The sequence below is a fragment of the Elephas maximus genome, chromosome 19 (assembly GCF_024166365.1).
Source record: "Elephas maximus indicus isolate mEleMax1 chromosome 19, mEleMax1 primary haplotype, whole genome shotgun sequence".
Classification (NCBI taxonomy): domain Eukaryota; kingdom Metazoa; phylum Chordata; class Mammalia; order Proboscidea; family Elephantidae; genus Elephas; species Elephas maximus.
In genome coordinates this window covers 68,848,786-68,872,600 of record NC_064837.1, presented here as the reverse complement: position 1 = coordinate 68,872,600, position 23,815 = coordinate 68,848,786, and the positions used below count along the sequence as shown (strand labels likewise).

The following is a 23,815-nucleotide window of genomic DNA, read 5'->3' as shown; positions in this document are numbered from 1 at the left end:
CACATTGGTCCAGCTTGGAAGGTTGTCTAAATTCCGAAATAGTCATCCCTGTCTGGCTCTGGGAGTTGCTGCAGGTTACCAATTCAGCCAGAATCCATCCTTGGACTGCTGCCATTCCCAGCACCCACACTGGAGCTGAGAAAAGGAAGGGGCCCCAGGGACTCTGCGTGGCAGCCAACCCCTGGAGAAACACAGGTCATGTGATTCCTAGAAATTGAAACTGAACAGTTTCCTGAAGCATTTCCTGACCACGCTCCACACAGGAGGGTTTTTGAGCCCGAGGACAGGCCCACAGCAGGCTCCTGCAGCGGGAAGGCACAAGGCTCCAGGACAGCCACAGGAGTTACCTGGGCAGGTAAGCACCTGTCTCTCCTTGCTCCCAGGTGGGCACCCTTCTCTCTACACAGTGGGGGCCAAGCATACTGTGTACACAGACCCGGGGCTAGGGGCAGGGTGCTGCTCCCAGAAGATCCGCAGGGCCACCCCATACAGTTGGGCAGACTGTTCACTGCACGAGGCACCAGCCAAGGGGGCAGTGGCAGGGTAGCCTCTCACAGTCTGCGTGCTACCCTGACCCACCCGCCCGCAGGAAGCGCACCTTTGCCTGGTTTGCAGGCAGGTGACTTCCCACCACGCATTCACCTAGGGCTTGATTGGCCATTTCCTCATGGCCCTGAGCTCCTGTCCAGGCTATCCTAGGAGCAGGGCGGGTGACCAGTTGTTCTGGTGTGCCCAGTCACCTGGCCCTTCAGCCGTCTTCTGAGAAGACTGCAGTGAATCGAGGTTTGCCTTACTCATTAGCCTGTTTCAGTGGCTTTGCTTAGAAGCTTGTTAGCTATAAGACGTTTCTTGGTCACGGTCAGGATTCTGTGAGCTTGTGCTTTGAGCAGGGCTGGCACAGGTCACCCCTCAAAGCTTCCTGTGCCCCCTGGGGGTCTTATAAATGCAGGCATCCATGCCACATGTTGCCTCCAAGGTCACCAGGCCCTGATCTTGTCTCCGTGCTCAGCAGTGCCACAGTGGCCTGGTCCTTGGCCTGGTCCTGGGCTTGCTGGACAGCAGAGAGCAGTGCTAGGGGGCATCCATGATTCTTGCTGGGCCAGAGGGACGGTGACCTGTCCGGCCCGTTCACATGCACAGGATGTGGGGTGGGGAAGCAGGTTAGGATGTAGCCGGGGGCGACAGGCTGCTGCCAATGATGGAACGATCAAGAGTGGAGAAGAACGTGGAGACCAAAAGCCTGGTCCTCCCCAACCTTGCCCCCGCTGGCTGAGTGGCCTGGTGGTTCCACATCCCCAAGCCTTGGCTTCATGAGACAGTAGGCCAGCTGACCTCAGGGGGTCAGCAGCACCATGTCCATGCCGAGCCTGCTCACCATACTCCCCAAACCAGGGGTGGGTTAGCCAGCAAGCGCAGTAGGCGCTGGTTTGCAGTAAGCGAGGCGTGCACGGGCTTAATTGTGCTCACAGACTAATCTATAGTGAACAATTTCACATGAGTTTCACCAAATCTTTGGCATGGTATAAACCAGGTGAAGCTGTTCACTACAGATTAGTCAGTAAGCACAATTAAGCCTGTGCGTGCCTTGCGATCCCCGCCCCTGCCCTGTGCCCCTGTCCTGGCTCCTAATTCGGCCCCCTCCCCCCCCACACTGCGACCCCTCCTCTCCATCACCCCCACCCAACACCACCAGCCCACACTCCTCGCTGCCAGTGTTTCAAGCCTGGACTTCTGGGGTGCCTCCCGACAGGCCCCCTGCTCTGCACGCTGCAGCCAGGGAACCTTTGTCCCCTCAGTCACTGTGGGCATGCCTGCGAGGGTCAGTCACCTTTGTACACAGCCCTGGTTTCTAATGAGACTCACCGGGCCCTCACCATCTGGGCCCTGCAGAGCCGCACCCCCTCCTCAGCCCTCCTCATCCAACACCACATGGCAGCCACACACAGGCCCAGCATTGGGAGATACCCGCTGCCTGGACCCTCCAGCCCCCCCTCTTCACCTGGCTGAGTCTTACTCAGCCTGAAGACCAGCCCTCAGTTGGGGTGAGGGCTCTGCTGGGTCCCCACCTTCCCTGCGTCTCTCATGCTCACTGCCTGCAGAGGGCCCTGGAGGAGCAGGACCCGCAGGCCTCTTGGCTCCTTCCTAGCCTGGCACCTGGGCCTCAGCAGGTCAGGGCTGCAGGGGGCATGGCCCTGCTCTGAGGACCGCCCCCCCCCACCACCGTGTCTTCCTCTGCCATAGGATCGAGGCTCCAGGTACTGCCATGGCACTCCCTGAGCTCCTCTGGATATGGCTGCTCGTCGCAGGGACCCACGGTGAGCTGAACCCCTGGGAAGACGGGAGAAAACATCAGTTAAGCAGCTCTTCCTCCATCTGAGGCTACACTCCCGCCCTTCAGAAAATGCCAGCAAAGATTCTGCTGGTGGCCTGGGTCTCCCCTCCTGCTCAAAACCCCAGTTGTCCCTGGTGATGGGGGCTTGTGGGTTCTGGGCAGGAGGCCTGGGCTCCCCATACTCTCCCAGCACCCCTGCGGCACCCTTCTTGTGGGCCATCATGCTGGTGTGGGGCCTCCAGGAAGAGGAAGGGGCTCCCAGTCTCCCTGTGTGACTGTCTCCAGGCCCAACTACAGACACCACAGAGAGGATCAGCCTGGGCACCCTTCCCTGCCCCTCTTCCTGCCACCTGGCCACCTCTTCTCCAAGTGCTGGGCACAAAGGGGGGACCCCAAACACAAGGCTAGCTTACCTCTGTGTTGGGGGGTCTGTGAGTATCTCCTGCTCCTCCCCAGTGGGTGACCTCCCCCGAGGACGGGCAGGGGACTTCAAAGTGGCAAAACCAGACCCCCAGCTCACTGGTCAGCAGTTCAGCCCTAGGTGGACAGAGCTGCCACCATGAAAGCACACGGCCCGAGAGCAGTGGGCAGCAGATGGGCCTAGGGTGGGGCCAGGTGCCCTCCCATCATCCTGTCTGATCTTTGCTCCCCTCTGCCCCCACGAGCCTGCAGGCCTGGAGGACGGCACCATGAGGCTGGTGAACGGGGACTCGGCTAATGAGGGCCGCGTGGAGGTCTTCTACAGAGGCCAGTGGGGGACCGTGTGTGATGACGGCTGGGACCTGGACGATGCCCACGTGGTCTGCCGCGCCCTGGGCTTCGAGAATGCCACCCAGGTTCTGAGCAATGCTGCATTCGGGCAAGGTAGGGCCTCTGCTTCCGGGTCCTCCAGAGCCAAGGCCGCAGCCCACCTACGAGTCCACTTGGAGGGCACAGCAGACATCAGTGACACGCAGGCTTTCCTCCTGCTAATTGAACATCCGCTGACGTCTTCGGTGACGCCGAAGCCCTGCGGATAGGCTTTGATGGCTCTGGCTCACTCCTTCCGCCCTGGCCTCACAAAGGCTCCTAGGCACGGGGTTCAAGCGCTCAGCCACGTCCTTCCCCTCTGGCCAGAAACCCCGCGCCTGGAGATTTATCCCCGTGAAACAGTTTCCCCCAGAGGAACATCGTGTTTGTGATTCTGAAAAATTGGAAATGATTTAAATATTCAGCAATAGGGACAGTGGCACCAATTATGGAATGCTAATTTGACATCTGAAGGGGCCCTGGTGGTGTAAACGGTTAAGCACTCGGCTGCTAAATGAAAAGTCGGTGGTTCAAAGCCACCCAGTGGCTTCGTGGGACAAAGACCTGATGGCCAGCTTTTGTAAAGATTGCAGCCTAGAAAACCCTATGGGACAGCTCTGCTCTGTCGCATGGGGTCGCTATGAGTCAGAAATGACACGATAGTACACAACAACAAAGCAGTTTGATGTTTATGAAGCAGCCATTAAACTTCACAAGGATGAAGGCTAAGTTCATGGCCTAATGTTACAGTAACAATCAAAACCAAAACTTGAATAGCCACTGTGATCACACCTGTTAAAAGGCATGTATACTTGTACATGGATCTTCAGAGCGGCCAGGGGCAGATTAACCAATAAGCAAGGTGCGCACGGGCTTAATTGTGGTTACTTACTAATCTGGAGGGCGCAGTTTCACCTGTGGTAGAAAACGGGTGAAACTGTGCACTCCAGATTAGTAACCACAAGGAAGCCTGTACATACCTCGCTTATTGGCTAATCCGTCCGTCACAGCGGACCATCCACAGTAGCCAAAAGGTGGAAAGAACCATCAGCAGATGAAGGATGAACCAAAGTCGTCCATCCATACAATGGATGTTACTCAAAAGGAATGAGGTTCTGATCCATGCAGTGACATGGCTGAGCCTTGAAAACACGCTAAGCACAAAAGCAGAGAGAGGAAGTCGATTAGTGGTTACCAGGGGCTGGGGAGGGGAACAGGGAGTTCTCGCTGAGGAAGCGCTGAGTTTCTCTTTAGGGTGATAAAAAAGCTCCGGAAATAGGTCGTGGGGATGGTTGCGCACTTGGTGAATGTCGTTAATGCCACTGAAGCGTACACTTTCCAATGGCTGAAGTGGCAAATTTTGCATTATATGTATTTTACCAATGAAGTTCTTTTTAAAACACATCTGTAAATATGGGCATACAGTGAAGGGGAACAGGAACAATAGAGAACTGCTTTAATAGACTGGTAGGCCGCCAGGGGTGGTTTCCCTCTCTCTGCAGTAAACATGTCCTTTCTTTGGTCCATGTGGCCTCCCGCTCCTGGCCGGGAGGCTCTGTCCCCCTGCAGCCGGCTCTGTCCTCCCTGTACCCACAGGAACGGGCCCCATCATGCTGGACGACGTGGAATGCGTGGGCACTGAGCCATCGCTGGGCGACTGCAAGTCCCAGGGCTGGCTGCAGAGCAACTGTGGACACCAAGAGGATGCCGGCGTGATCTGCAACAACAGTGAGCAGGCGCCTTCCCCCAAACCTGGCCCCTGAGTGCAGGGGGCCAGAGCCCTGGGAACCAGAACAGGGCCTGCCCACCTCCTGGCCGCCCCCCAGCACGCCGCCTCCCGGCAAGCCTCACACCTGTGCAGCACAGGTTCTCTCAGCATCCTGGATGCCCTCCCTGTGTGGCAGCTGGCCCCAGGAGAGCTTCCTTTAACCTGGCTGTCGGGCAGAATGCTGTGTTGAAACAGGGCTTTTGTATCTCTGAGGTGATGGCTTTCAGGGCCCGAGCTCCGTGGTTTTGTCAGTGCGCCTTCTAAAATGTTCCACAGCGCCCAGGGCAGAGCCTGCTTTAGGCATTTCTCAGTGACAGGGCAGGGGGGTCTGACCGGCAGGGAGACCCCTGCTTGGCCCCACCTGACCCTCACTCCTCAATCCACAGTGAGCCCAGACCACAGGGAAGCGCCCCTCGGCACCCTCCACCTGCCCCCGGCCCCTTACACCTCACACCCCCAGTAAGCCCAGACCACGGGGAGGCCCCTCACCCCAGCCCCTCACTCCTCATATACCCAGCGAGCCCAGACCACAGGGAGACCTCTCTCGGCCCCCAACCCTGGACCCTCACTCCTCACACCCCCAGCAAGCCCAGACCATGGGGAAGCCCCCTCCAGCCCCTCACTCCTCACACCCCCAGCAAGCCCAGACCACAGGGAGACCCCCAGCCCCTCACTCCTCACACCCCCAGCAAGCCCAGACCACAGGGAGACCCCCAGCCCCTCACTCCTCACACCCCCAGCAATGCCAGTTGCTCTGTACATTTGAGTCCTTGAACCTGGCTGTGGGAGCTGCTCTTTCCTCGCTCAGTGCCAGCTGCCCCTTCTTCCTGCTGTCTGTGCATGGGGCTGGAGGCACCCCTGCCGACCCTACACAGGCTGCTCCTGGCCTGCCAGGAGCCGATGTGTCCACATGCAGATGGAGTCGGGGGCTCACACTGGGAGGGGTGTCAGGACAGGCTGGCTTGTGGGGCCAGGGATGCAGGGGTGATGCGGTGTGAAGGGACAGCTGTGAGGACAGGCTAGAGGCTGGGAGCTCCTAAGCGTTGGGGCAGGAGGAGCGATAGGGCTGGACCCCCTTGTGGAAGCTAAAACGTGGGGATTGACTCAAACCCGTTTGGGGCCACTAGGGAACAGGTGGGGCTTAGTTCCCAGTTAGGCTGTGTGAGTGGCAGCGGGGAAGCAGTGGTCCATCACAAGTGCTTGTACCACCCTGGGGGGCCTCATGTGACATGGCTGGGCCTCGGTTTCCCCTGAGGTGGCAGTCAAAATCAGGTTCCAAAATCAGATTGCCAGAGGACTTCAACTTGAGGCCATCCAGCCAGGAAGGTGGTTTTGGTTTTAGAAGGGTAGCATCTGGAGTGGTTAATCACTTCACTGGATTTTTAGAAAGGATAGATAGGTGACAGAATGTGGTATACGTATACAACGAGTGTTATGCAGGCATACAAAAAGGATTGCCGTTCTGGTACATGCTACAACACGGGTGGACCTTAAACACGTGATGCTGAATGAGATAAGGCAGACACAAAAGACAAACAGTGTACGATGCCACGCACGCGAGCCAGCTAGAACAGGCAGATTCGTAGGACAGAAAGCAGGTTAGAAGTTGTCAGGGCTGGGGAGGGTAGTGGGGAGGTATTGCCTAAGGGATGGAGCTGGGTTCATGGAAAAGTTTCGGAAATAGATGGTGGTGATGGTTAGGCAACATCGTGACTGCACCAAATGCCGCTGAATTGTACACTTAAAAACGGTTGAAATGGAAAATTTTATGTTATACATGTATTATCATAAAAAAAAGCTAGGGCCTGGGCCTCTGGAAGTTGGGGCCACTGAGCCCCCGCCTGGAGGTGCGGCCTGAATTTGAGGAGCAGGTAAACTAACCAAGCAGGTGGAGCGGGGGGGAGAGCCAACACCCAGGGTCTCAGCCTCGCTGCTTGTTCCACGGGCTGGGCGGGTGGGGAGGACTTGGGGCCACCAACAGCAGTGACACCTGTCTTCCAGAGGAGACTCTGCTTTACCAAGATTCTGCAGGTCAGTTAGACCCCTTGTCTTCCCGGAGCCCTTCTGAGCAGACAAGGCAGGGACTGTCACAGCAGTTAAGGGCCCCCAGGTGGTGCAAATGATTTGCGCTCAGCTGCTAACCAAAAGTCCACCCAGAGGCACTGCAGAAGAAAGGCCTGGTGATCTGCTACCAAAGACCCAGCCACTGAAAACCCTGTGGAGCCCAGTTCTGCTCTGACACACGTATGGTCACGGGAGCTGGAGTTGCCTCAAGGGCAGCTGGGTTTTTTTGTTTTTTTGGTTTATCACCGCAGTTTGGGACTGCAAGTGTTTTTCCAGGTCTCAGAGCAAGTGTCTGACCCCTGACCCAGCACGTCTCTCCCTCCCCTGGTAGAAACCGCAGGCGTCTACACCCTCGACTTCTCTAGCGAGCTCTCGGAGGCCCTCAGTGGAATCTTTGACAGCCAGCAGGGCTGCGACCTGTCCATCCAGGTGCTGGTCGGGGGGAAGGAGGCCCTTAGCATCTGCGCACACACGCTGATCCTCTCTGCCAACCCTGAGGCCCAGAGCCTGGTGAGGAAGTCAGAAGGCAAGGTCACCATGGAGGTGGACACCGAGTGTGTGCCCCTTGTCGGGGACTTTATCAGGTGAGCAGCCCTCTGGAACTGGGGACTCAGTACCAAATGGTGCCAGGGGCTCTGTGCTCTGCACTTCCACAACCAAGGGAGGGGGTACAAGTCACAATAGTGCTTTTGTGTGTACACACCACACTGACACACGCGCGTACACACCACACACACAACCAGACATACACACACACATACACATTCACACACACCACACAGACGCACACACATACACACTCACACATCACACAGACACAAGCACATACACACCACATAGACACACACACATATACACCACAAGGACACTACACAGACACACACACGTAACCAGACACGCACAAGCACACCACACAGACACACCACACATACACATCACACAGACACGCACACACACAGCACACAGACACGCTCCCATATATACCACACAGACACACACACACACCACACAGACACATGCACACACACACACCACACAAACACACATACAACACATAGACACACACCGCACAGACACACACACAGACACACCACACAAACACACATACAACACATAGACACACACCACACAGACACACACACAGACACGCCACACAGATACACACACACAACCAGACACACACACACACCACACAGACACATGCACATACACACCACAAGGACACTACACAGACACACCACAGACACCACACACACACCTACATACATACCACATAGACTCACGCACATACACACCACAGACACACCATAGACACACCACACATACACATCACACAGACACGCACACATACCACACACACTCCCATATATACCACACAGACACACACACATACATACCACACAGACACATGCACACACACACCACACAGACACATAGACACACACCACACAGACACACACCATACACGTACAATGACACAGACATGCACACACACACCACACAGACACACACATACACACCATACAGACACATACCACACATATGCAAACCACACAGACACAGACACACAAACCACACAGACACATAGACACACACCACACACATACACACCACAATACACACATGCACACACACCATAGACATGCACAATCACACCACATACACAAATACCATGTATGGACTCACACATACACCACACACAACACACACCACGTACCACATCACACATACATCACACATGCACCACACATGTGAACACAACATGTACACACACCCACACTCACACATACACCACACACCTCAAGCACCACATATACAGACACGTGTACTCACGCACAGATGCCACACATACACCACACCCCGTATACACCACACGCACACACAAAGTACACAGACACATGCTCACATGTACACACAGAAATATACTCATTTTCACAAAACACAGTATAAAAATCTCCCTGTGCAACACTCAATATGAGTTAAAGCAGTTTTCAAAAGGCTTCCAGACTACGAACTTAACACCATCAAAACCCTGCCCACGTGGAGGACGTTTGGTGACGCTCAGAGAGCAGGAATGGCCTTAGTGCTGCTCCCACGTGGCGTCAACCTGCCCTTCCACTGGCCGGGGGCACACAACCGGCAGCAACAGAGTGGAGGACACAAGCTCCCCGCCCACAGCCCACGGCCTGGGGGCAGACGCAAGGTGGACACTGTCTGCACTGTAAAAAGTACAGGCAACACTAAAGAAAACAAAAGGAGCCCCGGGGCACAATGGTTAAGTGCTCGGCTGCTAACTGAAAGCTTGGCAGTGTGAACCCACCCAGCGGCCCCGCAGGGGAAAGGCCTGGCGATCTGCTCCCATAAAGATGGTTGTTGTTAGATGCGGGCGAGTCGGTTCTGACTCATAGCAGCCCTGTGTACAAGAGAACGAAACACTGCCTGGTCCTGCGCCATCCTCACCGTCGTAGTGTGCTTGAGCCCATTGTTGCAGCCACTGTGTCAATCCGTCTCATCAAGGGTCTTCTTCTTCTTTTTCACTGACCCCTACTTTACCAAGCGTGATGACCTTCATTACAGCCTTGGAAACCCTATGGGGCAGTTCTACTCTGTCCTACGGGGTTGCTATAAGTCGGAATTGACTTGACGGCACACAACAACAGCAAAACAAACACAAAACCCCACAGTGATCTATCTCTCATACACCTCTCAACCCGAGAGTCTTCCAAGTACCTGAAAATGATTGTCAAGTTCAGTCCCCCTCTTCTCATCTGACCTTGCTGATGTGAAAGATAGAAAACCCAAGGGCAGAACCGTTCAGTGGGGAATCACAAGGAAAGTGCTTTTTAAAGGAGCAATCACATGGCCTTTAAGGACTTGGCTCGAGGCTTCACGTTAGGATCAATGAGGTCACGCAGGTCTCTCTGGCCTCACTTCTCAGATGAGGCAAGTGACACACCTGGAGCTGGGGGGCTGCACAGGGCACCCCGGGCATCAGTGGCCAAGGTAGAGCCCCCTTGAGCCTCTGTCAGCACCCTCTGTTGGGAGGTAGCCATGATCTTACCCCACAAAAGCCTTCAAAGAACTTGCGAACTTGTATAGCTGAGCAGGACAGTTACAGGAAAACGCTAAGTGGCAATTAAGGACAGATGACGATGGCTCTGTTCCAGCCACATATAAACCCTGAACAGCATCCTCCCCTTCTTGTGGGCGTTGCTGGGACATCTTGGGACTGGCAGGCAGGTACCCATCCTGCCTCCTGGGCCTGGTTAGAAATGCTGTCCTCTGCCAGAGCCCAGGGGTTCTCTGGAGGGTGCGTGAGTACCCCGGGCCGCAACAAATGAGCACAGACCAAGTGTTTTCAACCAACAGAAATGTATTCTGTCACAGTCCTGGAGCCCTGATGTCGGAAATCAAGGTGTGGACAGGGCCATGCTCCCTCCAGAGGCTCGAGGGGAGGTCCTTCCTTGCTTCTCCCAGCTTCTGGTGGCCGCCGGCAGTCCTTGCCGTTCCTCAACTTAGAGACACATCACTCCAGCCGCTGCTCCATCGTCACGTGGTCCTCTTCCTTTTGCCTCTCCCTGCGTCTGCCTCTTTCCTTCTTAAAAGGACGTGGGTCACAGTGGGTCAGGCCCACCTCCTCCCGTGTGCCTGCGTGTTAGCTCATGACCATTTATGAACAAGGCCACTCTCACAGCACCAGAGTTAGGACTGCCACAAGTCTTGTTTGGGGGACACAGTTCAACCCATCATAAGTATCCTCCCCTGGTGCACGTACCGCACACGCACACACACACCACACACACTCATTCACACACAGCACACATTCACGCATGTACATTCACATACTCACACAGACATTAACTCACAGGGACACACATAAACACACACTCACAAACACCACCGGCACACGCTCCCAAGGCCAAAGGAGAGGCCGTCCGAGCCACGACCTCGACCCCGAAGGCCTCCAGGGGCCCCTCCCTGGCCCCGGGGTGCATGGGGTCAGCACTTCTCTCCCCGGCAGGTACTTGTACACCCGCAGGCTAAACGTCTCCCTGAAGTCCGTGAAGTGCTTCCACCAGGTGGCCTCTGCCCACGGGGCCAAGCAGCTGCAGGACTACTGCGCGCACCTCTTCGCCGCCGTCATCCCCCAGGACCCCTCCTTCTGGACGACCCTGGACCTCCACGCCTACGCCCTGGCCACCAGTGATGCCCTGCTGGAGGCACTGTGCGTGCAGTTTCTGGCCTGGAACTTCGATGCGCTGACGAAGGTCGAGGCCTGGCCCAGGGTGCCTGTCGCCCTGCTCCACACGCTGCTCTCCAGGAGCGAGCTGGCCGTGTCCAGCGAGCTGGCCCTGCTGAAGGCAGTGGACACCTGGGGCCAGGAGAATCATGCCTCCCATGGGGTGATGGCGGGTCTGCTCGAGGGGGTCCGCTTCCCCATGATGCCGCCCACTGACCTATTCGAGCTGCAGTTTAACGTGACCCTGTTCCATGACCACGAGTCGTTCTTTCAGAAGAAGATGCTGCAGGCCCTGCAGTTCCACACGGTGCCCTTTCAGCTGCTGGCCCAGCACCAGGACCTGAACCTCAGCCAGGATGCCTACCGACCCCGGCTCTACATGACGCCCACCTGGAGTGCCTCCGTCTCAGGGGACCCCCACAACTCCCGGCTGGCGGCAACGTCCAGAAGGGATGCCTACTTTTCCACGTACTCCTACTATACTCCTTACCCCCCAGCCCCTTCTGGCTACAGATACTACCCCTTTCAGTCCTTCCAAACCCCCCAGCACCCCAGCTTCCTCTTCCACTCCACGTTCCTCTCCTGGTCGCTGTCCTACCTCCCCACCGTCCAGAGCTGCTGGAACTACGGGTTCTCCTGCTCCCCTGACGAGGTCCCTGCCCTGGGCCTGACCAGGTCTGGCTACCCGGATCCAGCCATCGGCTATGAGAACAAAGCCCTGATGCTCTGCAGTGGCCGCTTCGTGGCCACTGTCACTGACTTCAGGGACCAGAAGGCCTCGATCCCCAGTGCCCTGAGCACCAATGGCTCCAGCAACGTTTCCTTCTTCCCCTGCCCCACGGGCTCCTTCAACAGCTTCTACGCCATCATCCGCCCCTTCTACCTTACCAACTCCTCAGACGTCTGCTAGATGGGGCAGCCAGGAGAGGCCAAGCACACCCTGGAAACACCCAGCCAAAGGCCTCTTTCCTCCCTATGGCCACCTCCACAACTGGCCACCAGGTGTCTCCTCCTGCCTGCACCCATCCTGAGCATATAGAAACCACTAGAAAATTTCAACTAGTGCTTCCCCGAGTGCTGAGAACCCGCCCCCCCACCCCAATACTCCTGCATCTCAGCTGGCTCCAGGTGGAGGGGCAGCAAGACCTGAGCGCAGTTGTATTGACTTTTCTCAGGTCCCTGGTCAGTCTCCCTTGTCTGAGATCATTAAACTTGCCTTGTGGTCCCTGGTACATGCATCCATGCAGAAAGCGTTATTGAGTCCGTGCTGTCTTCTGACGGTAGGGTGCTGGGCTCTGGGGTACAGTGAGAGAGATGCGCAGGGTCCCTGCCCTCGAGAAGCTTACAGTCCAGTGGGAGAGGCAGGAGTACAAAAGTAAACAGATGGCTGAGGTGACAGGGAATGGCACTAAGGCTAAGGGTACAGCGGTCAAGGAACAGGGAGGAGCTGCATTATGTTGGGTCTCCGTGAAGGAATGAGCACCAACTAGGTCTGAAGGACAAGGAGCAGAAGACAAGTGGAAAACTGAGGGGTGTGTTCCAGGTAAAAGGATCAGTAGGTTCTGGGACTCTACAAACCCTCGCGTGTGAGCATGGGGGCGAAAGCCAGTTGCCATTGACTCAATTCCAACCCACAGTGACACCACATGTGTCAGAGTAGAACTGTGCTCTATAGGGTTTTCGGTGGCTAAATTTTCAGAAGCAGGTCACCAGGGCTTTCCTCCAAGATGACACTGGGTGGACTTAAACCTCCAGACTTTCCGTTAGCAGCCAAGCACGTTCACCACTTGCACCACTCAGGAACACCCTGGAACAAAGCACAGACAGTCTCATTTCAGCGTTGTTTATAAGAATGGAAAATTGGAAACCATCTAGACACCCATCAATGGGGTGCTTGACCACAAATAAGACCCCACGATGGGGTTCAGTCAGTCAGAGGATTTCTGGAACGAGATTGGGGTGGCGGCAGGGGAGACTCAAAATCCCAAGGAAGGTGAGAGGCTGGGCTTGGGGAGCTGAGGGGACAGGCTGGTTAGAGCACTTCCACAGATGCCACCCCGCGGGGCATGGGCCCTAAACAGGCTCTGCTCCTTTGTAATGCATGGCCCAGGCACACGGTCAAGTAGCACCCGTGTGGCCCAGCTTAGGTCACATGCCTGACCCCGTTTGCCAGGGCCTGGGAGAACAAGCCTCTGGAACTTTCTGGCCTCTGAAGGGGGCGCCAAAAGGCCCACCCAACAGGATAAAGGAGGGAGGCCCAAATGCTGGGCAGCCAGGCAGCAGCGGATGCCAGCATGCACCCTGCTCTCTGCTGTGATTCATGGGTCAGAAACCAACACACACGCCCACCTGACCAAAGGCGGCTCTACCCTTTCCTGAAGGGAGGCCCTGCGAGGTCCCACGCTCCCAGATTCTGCACGCAGCCCCAAGTCCACCATGTTTGCCCTATGTCCGCTCCTCCTCTCGGCATTCTGGAAATCCATGGACTAAATCTCAGCGTTGACCACCAGCTTACTGGGGGCAGGGCAGTGGGTAAAGAAAAAAGAAAGAAAATGACAGCATAAATATATAACAGACCCACAATCAAGGCCACAGTAGATGGACCCTGATAGAATGGGAGAAAAATGTGGAACGGAACCTCAAAGTCCTAAACAAACAAAACAGACCTACTGGGCTGGGTGAGACTGGAAGACTCCCCGAGACTGTTGCGCTAAGACACTCTTCAAACCTGGAACAGAAACTACCCCCGAGGTTACCCCATAGCTGAATAACAAATTGGCTCAAAAAATAATACCACCCATGAATATTGTGCTCCTTTAAAAAATCACCTGTATGAGACGAAATGGTCACCAGTGACTTTAAAACAAAGACGAGAATGTAAGGGGGCAGGCAAACTAGATTAATGGTAACGGAATAACCAGAACGGAAATAAAGAGAATGTTTAGTCACAAGACCACAGCAGGTATTTATGACATCTCTCCCCTCCCACCCGTTTCATGTTTCCTTTGCCTCAGCCAGCATCTCAGCAGAGACGGTGCGAGGCTTGGGAAGGTCACCAGAATCTTCTCTCCAGAGAACTCTGAGCCCTGTGGGTGCTGCCAGGAAGGGAGGCTGTAGCCCTGCGTGAACCAGGGAGATGGTAGCTGGGGGAGCCATCTGGGTCGTCACCAGAGTTCCTTCCATTCTCCTTACGCTTTTGAGCAGCACCCCATGACAACCAGGTCAACCATCCCAGACAACACCTTCCTCTTTCTTTCGTCACCTATTTGTCCAAGGGCATGTGCAACCCCAAAGGATAGATGGGCTTTCAACTCTAGCTTCCAACTCAGCGGAACATGGATGTGTCTCTTGGTGGGAGCATTCCTCTCTCAGGTCTAAAACCAGCATAGCCCGGAGTTTCAGGAACAAGAGGCAAAACCTTTGCACCTGGGTGACCAGTTGTACCCAGAGGCGCCATGCAGAATGCATTCTGACAGGGAGGACCACATAGTGACTGCTGGTCTGTATGCCACGGGCTGGAGGGCGGGGTGGGGGGTGGTTTGCAGTAAATGATAAGAAGCTTTATCAAGTAACAGCAGGAAACCCTTCAGTGCTACCCCCTGGACTTACCAAAGGCCTTTACACCTTGTCAGGTGCCCACAGAAAGTGCAGATGGCCACGGACCTCTCCCTGCTCTTGTGTGTAGCCCTTTACTCATTAAATGGTGTGGAGTAGAGAATTAACCTTCCCAAAGAGAACTCCTCACCCTCCGTGACAATCCCAACATATCCATCCTCGTACCTCTGCCCAGAGCTCCTTGGTGCCTGTCCTCCCATCCTTCCAGACACTCTGGCCAAACCATTAGCCGCAAGCACAGGTCAGGGCAGCCCCAGACCCCTCTATCACGGGAAAGACACTGCCCAGTGTTGCACCGGAAGGGAGGCCCTTCCCTGAACTGCAATGCCACCACAATCTCCTTGAATGGAATTAGCCGGTGGTGTAATCCGAAACCAGGCCTGTGTGTCTTCCTGCTGTGGCGCTGGTTTGGGGGAACTTCCTATGAGGTGCCCTCATGGCACAATGGTTAAGCACTTGGCTGCTAGCCATAAGAGTTGGCAATTCGAACCCACCAGCTGCTCCACAGGAGAAAGATGTGGCAGTCTGGTTCCAAAACGATTAAAAACAAAACGATTGCCGTCGAGTCCAACTCATAGCAACCCTATAGGACAGAGTAGAACTGCCCCATAGGGTTTTCAAGGAGTGGGTGGTGGATTCGAACTGCCAACCTGTTGGTTAGCAGCCGAGCTCTTAGCCACTGCCCCATCAGGGCTCCATATGTAAAGATTACAGCCCTGGAAACCTAAGGGGCAGTTCTACTTTGCCCTATAGGGTCGCTATGAGTTGGAATCAACTGACCACAACAGGTTTGGTTTTGGCTTTTCCTATGAGGCCACTTTAGCACCATCGGTTCCTGATCATGTGCCACCTCTTGAAATGGTTGAATATCGACTAATTCTTTTTGGTATAATGACTCTGTGTATTCCTTCCATCTTCTTTTGATGCTTCCTGCGTCGTTTAATATTTTCCCCATGGAATCCTTCACTATTGCAACTCGAGGCTTGAATTTTTTCTTCAGTTCTTTCAGCTTGAGAAACGCTGAGCGTGTTCTTCCCTTTTGGTTTTCCATCTCCGCTCTTTGCACATGTCATTATAATACTTTACTTTGTCTCCTCTAGACGTCCTTTGAGATCTTCCGTTCAGTTCTTTTACTTCATCAATTCTTCCTTTTGCTTTAGCTGCTCGACACTCAAGAGCAAGTTGCAGAGTCTCCTCTGACATCCATCTTGGTCTTTTCTTTCTTTCCTGTCTTTTCAGTGACCTCTTGCTTTCTTCATGGATGATGTCCTTGATGTCATTCCACAACTCGTCTGGTCTTTGGTCACTAGTGTTCAATGCATCAAATCTATTCTTGAGATGGTCTCTAAATTCAGGTGGGATATACTCAAGGTCATATTTTGGCTCTCGTGGACTTGCTCTGATTCAACCATTTCAAGAGGTGGCATATGATCAGGAACCAGTGGTACTGAAGGAAGAAGTCCAAGCTGCTCTGAAGACATTGGTGAAAAACAAGGCTCCAGGAATTGATGGAATATCAATTGAGATGTTTCAACAAACATATGCAGCGCTGGAGGTGCTCACTCATCTATGCCAAGAAATATGGAAGACAGCTTCCTGGCCAACTGACTGGAAGAGATCCATATTTATGCCTATTCCCAAGAAAGGTGATCCAACCAAATGTGGAAATTATAGAACAATATCATTAATATCAGACGTAAGCAAAATTTTGCTGAAGATGATTCAAAAACGGCTGCAGCAGTATGTCGACAGGGAACTGCCACAAATTCAGGCCGGTTTCAGAAGAGGACGTGGAACCACAGATATCATTGCTGATGTCAGATGGATCCTGGCTGAAAGCAGAGAATACCAGAAGGACGTTTACCTGTGTTTTATTGACTGTGCAAAGGCATTCAACTGTGTGGATCATAACAAACTATGGATAACACTGCAAAGAATGGGAATTCCAGAACACTTAATTGTGCTCATAAGGAACCTTTACATAGATCAAGAGGCAGTTGTTCAGACAGAACAAGGGGATACTGATTGGTTTAAAGTCAGGAAAGGTGTGTGTCAGGGTTGTATTCTTTCACCATACCTATTTAATCTGTAGCTGAACAAATAATCCAAGAAGCTGGACTATATGAAGAAGAACGGGGCACCAGGATTGCAGGAAGACTCATTAACAACCTGCGTTATGCAGATGACACAACCTTGCTTGCTGAAAATGAAGAGGACTTGAAGCACTTGCTAATGAAGATCAAAGACCACAGCCTTCAGTATGGATTATGCCTCAACATAAAGAAAACGAAAATCCTCACAACTGGACCAATGAGCAACATCATGATAAACAGAGAAAAACTTGAAGTTGTCAAGGATTTCATTTGACTTGTATCCACAATCAACAGCCATGGAAGCAGCAGTCAAGAAATCAAAAGACGCGTTGCATTGGGCAAATCTGCTGCAAATGACCTCTTCAAAGTGTTGAAGAGCAAAGATGTCACCCTGAAGACTAAGGTGTGCCTGACCCAAGCCGTGGTATTTTCAATCACATCATATGCATGTGAAAGCTGGACAATGAATAAGGAAGACCAAAGAAGAGTTGATGCCTTTGAATTGTGGTGTCGGCGAAGAATATTGAATATACCGTGGACTGCCAAAAGAACGAACAAATCTGTCTTGGAAGAAGTGAGACCAGATTGCTCCTTAGAGGCAAGGATGGGGAGACTGCATCTTACATACTTTGGACATGTTGTCAGGAGGGATCAGTCCCTGGAGAAGGACATCATGCTTGGCAGAGTACAGGGTCAGCAGAAAAGAGGAAGACCCTCAACGAGGTGGACTGACACAGTGGCTGCAACAATGAGCTCAAGCATAACGACGATTGTAAGGATGGCGCAGGACCAGGCAGTGTTCCGTTCTGTTGTGCCGACTCGACGGCACCGAACAACAACATGAGGCCACAGGTGTGTGGTTGAGGGAGGGGTGGCTGCAATGATGCAGAAATGCTGGCTACTTGCAGGTGCAAATTACCTGTGCCTTCTGGGGATTTCTGGGGGCCTTGGGTAGGTTCCCTTCTCCTGCTGCTGGGGGCTTGAGCAGGGCCAGGTAGTTCAGATCATGTCCAGCTCACAGAGCTGTCCAGGTACCTGGGCCAAAAGCTGCAGTGGCTTGGGAGGAGAGAGATTCCCCCTGAAGAGGGCAGGATTCGGCTCTGAGTCTGGGAGTCTCCTGGGTGATCGTCCTGTCGGGCCTGCCGCCTCCCTGGGTGCCACCTCCTGAGGTGCTGCCTCCCAGGTGCCTGAACATGGAGAGTCCGGGCGAGAAGTCATACAGACCAGGTGCCTTGCAGCCACACCTGCAGAAGATCCGTCTCCTCCTCTGGCTCTTCAGGCCCTGGGTCACCAGTAAAGAGCTGGAGCAGCACCCCAAATGTGATACATGTCACCTCAACAGCCCCGAGAGATGTCATGGAGCTCGTGCCCTTTTCTAAGTTGCCAGAGACACCAGGGGCAGTAACTTGTCTTCACTTTGGTCCAGGACTGGGAAGGGTCCTGGGCAAGTGTAGTCTTGGACCTGACAGGTGAAGGCACAGTGCTGGGGCAGGAGAGACATTGAGAAAGAAGAGACAGACAAACAGAGAGAGAGAAGAGAAAGACAGAGAGAAGAGAAAGACAGAGAGAGAGGAGAGAGAGAGAAGAGAGACAGAGAGAAAGGAGGGACAGAGAGGAGAGGCAGACAGGGAGAGAGAAAGAGAGACAGAGACAGAGACAGAAGGAGGTGGGGAAGAGAAAGGAACAAAGAGAGACTAAGAGAGACAGACAAGACAGAGAGAGACAGGCCGCAAGAGAAAGAGAGACAGGCAGACACAGAGAGAAACAAAGAGAAAGAGAGAGGACAGCTAACAGCCTGTAGATTTGGCCCCATCAGGCCACCTCTGGAACTGCAGCAGCTCCAACTGGAATCTACCTGGTATTTATGCTAACCTTTTTTTTTTTCTAAACTAAAAAAAAAAAAAAAAAATTATTTTTTTTACTAAAACTAAAAACCTACTAACCAGGTGGAAACCCTGGTGGCATAGTGGGTAAGTGCTACGGCTGCTAACCAAGAGGTCAGCAGTTTGAATCCACCAGGTGCTCCCTGGAAATTCTATGGGGCAGTTCTACTCTGCCTGCTAACCAAGAGGTCGGCAGTTTGAATCCACCAGGTGCTCCTTGGAAATTCTATGGGGCAGTTCTACTCTGTCCTATAGGGTTGCTATGAGTCGGAATTGACTCGATGGCAGTGGGTTTGGTTTGGTTTTTGGTTACTAACCAGGTACCTGTGGAGGGCTACAGAGCCTTTTCCCTGGTGCTCAGTTGCCTGACTAGTGGTCCCAAGCCTCTCTGGAGGGGCTAGGAGGACCTGAAACCACGTGATGTTATTCCAGGGTCCTTTCCCAGGTATGTGGCCCAAATTGGTATGTGGTCCGAATTGGGTAGGTGGCTGACTCTATCATGACAGCTTGAGTCGCCTCTGGACACCAATCTTCAGGTTTCAGTGACACAAATCAGGTAGGAGCTGGGTGAGCTGCTGTCTGTCTTATCCTCAGCACGAGCATGTCGTCTCTCTCTGTCAGGATTGGGACGCCCTCCTCAGCATCTTGGCACCTCCCTGACCCGTAGCCATGAGCCCCAAGAGTGCTGTTCTAAGGCTGGCACCTTGCCCAGCATGTTCCCGGGCTTGGAGGGAGGAGAGCTTTCTGGGACTGCCTAGTGCACAGTGATGGGCCAGGAAGAGGGTTCCACGTGAGACACCCCCCACCCCCTGGGGTCCTCGTTCCTGGAGCCCTTGGATTCCTTTCTCTAGAACACGCTGAGGAGCCCACCACCACCATGGGGAGAGAACAAGTGCTACTCCCAGCCGCTCAAGTTAGCACGCGAAGCCAGCATCTCTGATGGGTGCACCCGTATGAGATATTTTTAGCTTCCGCTTCATATAATGACAACCCAAATTAAAAAAAAAAAAAATAGCAGTGGTTTATATGAAATAATTTCTTTTTCTCTCACATAGAAGGAAGAAGGCAATCTTTCTGAGGGTTGGCCATCCAGGGCTGGTGAGGGGGCACTCTGCCATCATCTGAGACCCAGGTTCCTTCTCTTTCCACACCACCTCACAGTCCATAATGGTTGCTGCAATTCCAGCCATCACATCTGCCTTTCAGGCACCAGGAGGGAAGAAGCAGAAAAGGACAAAGGGCTTCCCCAGATGTCCAGCCCCTGAGAGTGAGTGCTGCCACCTTAAATTTTGCACCTAAGGCATCTCATTGCTATAGATGTGAGCTCAGAGATTCCTTGGCCTGATTGTAGAAAGTCCCTACATTTCAATCCATGAAGACTGAGGGATTTGAGTTTGTCATGGTATTTCTTTAACCTCTCTAGTTCTATTAGGAGCAAACCCCCCGCCACCGACCTGCAGCCGTGAATACGTTATGTTCTTCTCACCATTCTCAGGGCAGCAACTCGGCCCCCACATCTTGCTCCCGGTGAGCGCTTCATTCCTGGGGACCCCAGGCAAGCATTTGACTAGCAAGTTCACCACTGCATGCCAAGGACTGCCAGGTCCCCATCCTGGAGGCCAAGGGTTTTTTTTTTTTTAAGCCAATTAATTGGTGTATAACATATATACAGTAAAGTACACGTGTATGAGGGAGGCCTGGTGGTGCAGTGGTTAAGTTCTCACCTACTAACCCAAAGGATGGTGGTTCAAACCCACCCAGCTGGTCTGCAGGAGAAAGACCTGGCAAGCTGCTGCAGTAAAGATGGCTGTGTGCTGTCAAGTCGATTCCTATTGCAATTCACAGGGCTCTATAGGACAGAGTAGAACTGCCCCATAGGCTTTCCAATGCTGTAATCTTTAATGAAGCAGGCTACCACATCTTTCTCCTGTGGAGAGGCTGGTGGGTTTCAACTGCAGCCAAGTACTTAACCACTGTGCCACCAGGGCTCCTTCTGTAAAGATTACAGCCAAGAAAACCCTATGGAGCAGTTCTATTCTGCACACATGGGGTTGCCATGAGTAGGAATGACTCGATGGCAACGAACAACACACACATGTGAAATGTGGAGAACAATTCATTTTTACATGTGGATAGGAACAAACCGGAGCTGCCTTGGACACAGGGTATGGACAGTGAGCAGGGAGCTTGGACGGCAGCTGTGTCCTTGACCGTGAGGGCAGCCAGCCCTAGGGTGACACCAACATGGCAGCCCTGGAGGGGGAGATGGAAAGGACCAGGCGCTCATGACACTGAGCCACCAGGCATGCCAGCCACAACACACCCCATGTTGTACTCCCAAATATGTGGGCCACCAACCAGCCACAGCACACCCTATGCTGTACCCCCAAATACGTGGGTCTCTAACAAGTTGCCTTGAGTTGACTTCGACTCATGGCGCCCCCTGTGTGTCAGAGTAGAACTGCGCTGTACAGGGTTTTCAATGGCTAATTTTTTGGAAGTAGATTACCAGGTCTTTCTTCCGAGGTGCCTCTGGGCAGACTCAAACCTACAACCTTTTGGTTCATAGACAAGTTGGTTAACCGTACTACCTAGAGACTGCTAACCAGTTGCCATGGGGCTGACTCTGACTCAGAGTAAAACTATGCTCCATAGGGGTTTTTGTTGTGTTGTTGCTCTCTTTTTCCTTTTTAAATAATACTTTATTGTGTTTTCAGTGAAGGTTTACACAGCAGTTTACCACAGGGTTTTCAATGGCTGACTTTTCAGAAGCAGGTGAGCAGGACTTTCTTCCAAAGTACCTCTGGATGGACTCGAACCTCCCATCCTTTGTTTAGTAGCAGAGTACCTCAATCATTTGTGCCACCCAGGGACTTGTGACCAGGTGCCGTGGAGTCACCTCTGACCTGTGGCAACACACATGTGTCAGAGTAGAACTGTGCTCCACAGGGTTTTCAATGGCTGATTTTTTTAAGTAGATTGCCAGGCCTTTCTTCTGAGGCACCTCTGTGTGAACTCAAACCTCCAACCTTCCGGTGAATAGCTGAGTGCTTTAATCACGTGCGCCACACAAGGATTCCCATGAGCCCATGCTCTTTATTGTTTGAGGCAGTATGAATTGAGTTTTCTGTTATTGACAATCGAATGCTTCCTTACTGAAACAAATGTTATCACCCCAATTACACATAAACTAGATATGTGACTATATGTACATAAACATTTGCCAATGTAGAGAAAAAAAAAAAGGCTGGAAAATTTACGAAAAACTAGTAGCAACACCTGAGTCCCTGGGTTGTGCAGACCGTTAATGCATTTGGCTGCTAACCCAAAGGTTGGAGGTTTGAGTTCACATAGAGGTGCCTCAGAAGAAAAGCCTGGGAATCTACTTCAGAAAATCACCTGTTGAAAACCTTGTGGAGCACAGTTCTACTCTGAGTCACACGGGGTCGCCATGAACCGGAGTCGCCTGGACAACAGCAACTGGTTAGTAATGAAGCTCACTTCTGGGGAGGACATGGAGGGGAGGGCGGGGATTCCTGGGCGACTCTTCTACACTGAAGATGTTTGTGTGCTCCGTGGGCAGCGGAATCTTTTCGAAGGCAGTCCCCTCTCTGCTCCAGGTTGTGGACACAGCCTCACAGAGACATTCTATGACACCCGGAAATGGCTGGAATTCCATGTGGCTTCCTTGAGCCCCACCCATGCGCCCCGGGAGAAGGTGCTGGGCCCAGGGCCTCACAACAAGCTGGATGGAAAAGGTTCGATGTGGCAGCCGCTGATCTCCTCCAGGAATGTGCCGGGGGAGAAGCCAGCGCCCTGAGCCAAGCACACGGAAGTTGCAAAATGCCGGGAAGGAGTGCTGGACTCTCTTCCCCACCCGCTCATTCCCTCGTCAGCGCTCTGGGTTCCAGTTTGTTCTGTCTGCATGTCTGTAAGCTCCATCTGTGTGCGTCCACACGGCCAGTTCAGGAGTCCATGAGGCACCCGCCGGGCAGAGCTGGGGACATAGCGAGGGGCCTGGGTCCCTGCCTGCCGGGGCCTCCGTCAGAGACGAATGAGGAGGGGGAGCTTGCTATTGCCATTGTTTTGAGCTGCCGTGGGATTGGCCTACACACGTGGTGACCCCATTCACAACAGAACAAATACACTGCCTGGTCCTGTGCCATCCTCATCGTCGGTTACAGATCAGACGGTTGCCATCCATAGGGTTTTCACTGCTTGATTTTTGGAAGTGGATTGCCAGGCATTTCTTCCTAGTCTGTCTGAGTCTGCAAACTCCACTGAAACCTGTTCAGCATCCTAGAAACATATGAGCCTCCGCTGACAGACAGGAGGTGGCTGTGCATGAGGAGCGCTGGTGGGAATTGAACCCGGGTCTCCCACATGGAAGGCGAGGAAATGGGGAGATGAGAGAAATGCACCATCCACAGACACCAAGGGAGCGTTGCACTTTGTGGTGATGAGCTGGAGCCGGGCTTGAGGAACGAAGACCCGGTGTTGGACTGTGATGAAAAGGGAGAAGGCAGGAAGCCTTAGGTGCCTGGAGATGGTTTGGTCCAAGTCAAGGGTGCCAGAAAGTGGGGCTGGGAGTCATGGGAAGTCCAGCCAGCCCATAGGTGCAGCTGGGGGACCCTGGAACTCCAGGCTGTCACCACACTGACCAGGGCAAGACAGGAACAAGCAGGGGCCTGAGTCAGCTCCCTGCCCTTGTTCTGCTCAGACCTTGCTGGAGGGGGACAGCCAGGAGCAAACCTGTGGGTCTCAGGCCTCACCCAGGGTTTCTGGCACCTCTGACCCCCACAAGCTCCCCCAGAGGCCACCTCTAAAGCCCCACTGGGGGAGGGGGCCAGGTCTTCAGCCTCCCCCCACTCCCAGATCCAGAGCTGCAAGGACTCTCGGCCCAACTCCAGAGGAAGGACAGGAATTCAGGGCTTGTATCAGCATTTTTTTTATCAGCATCCTGGTGGCAGGGTGGTTAAGAGCTTGGCTGCTAACTGAAAGGTCATCTGTTGGAACTCACCAGCCACTCTG

General features: G+C 53.4%; 1 protein-coding gene across 1 annotated transcript; it reads left to right on the top strand.

The window, feature by feature from the left end:
• Nucleotides 1-228: 228 nt before the first annotated feature.
• Nucleotides 229-12,425, top strand: LGALS3BP (galectin 3 binding protein). Its single transcript, XM_049860138.1, has 6 exons — nucleotides 229-355; nucleotides 2,242-2,315; nucleotides 3,005-3,196; nucleotides 4,718-4,849; nucleotides 7,285-7,537; nucleotides 10,975-12,425. The coding sequence occupies exons 2-6, from the start codon at nucleotides 2,264-2,266 to the stop codon at nucleotides 12,101-12,103; spliced, it is 1,758 nt and encodes a 585-aa protein (XP_049716095.1). The 5' UTR covers nucleotides 229-355; nucleotides 2,242-2,263; the 3' UTR covers nucleotides 12,104-12,425.
• Nucleotides 12,426-23,815: the final 11,390 nt, after the last annotated feature.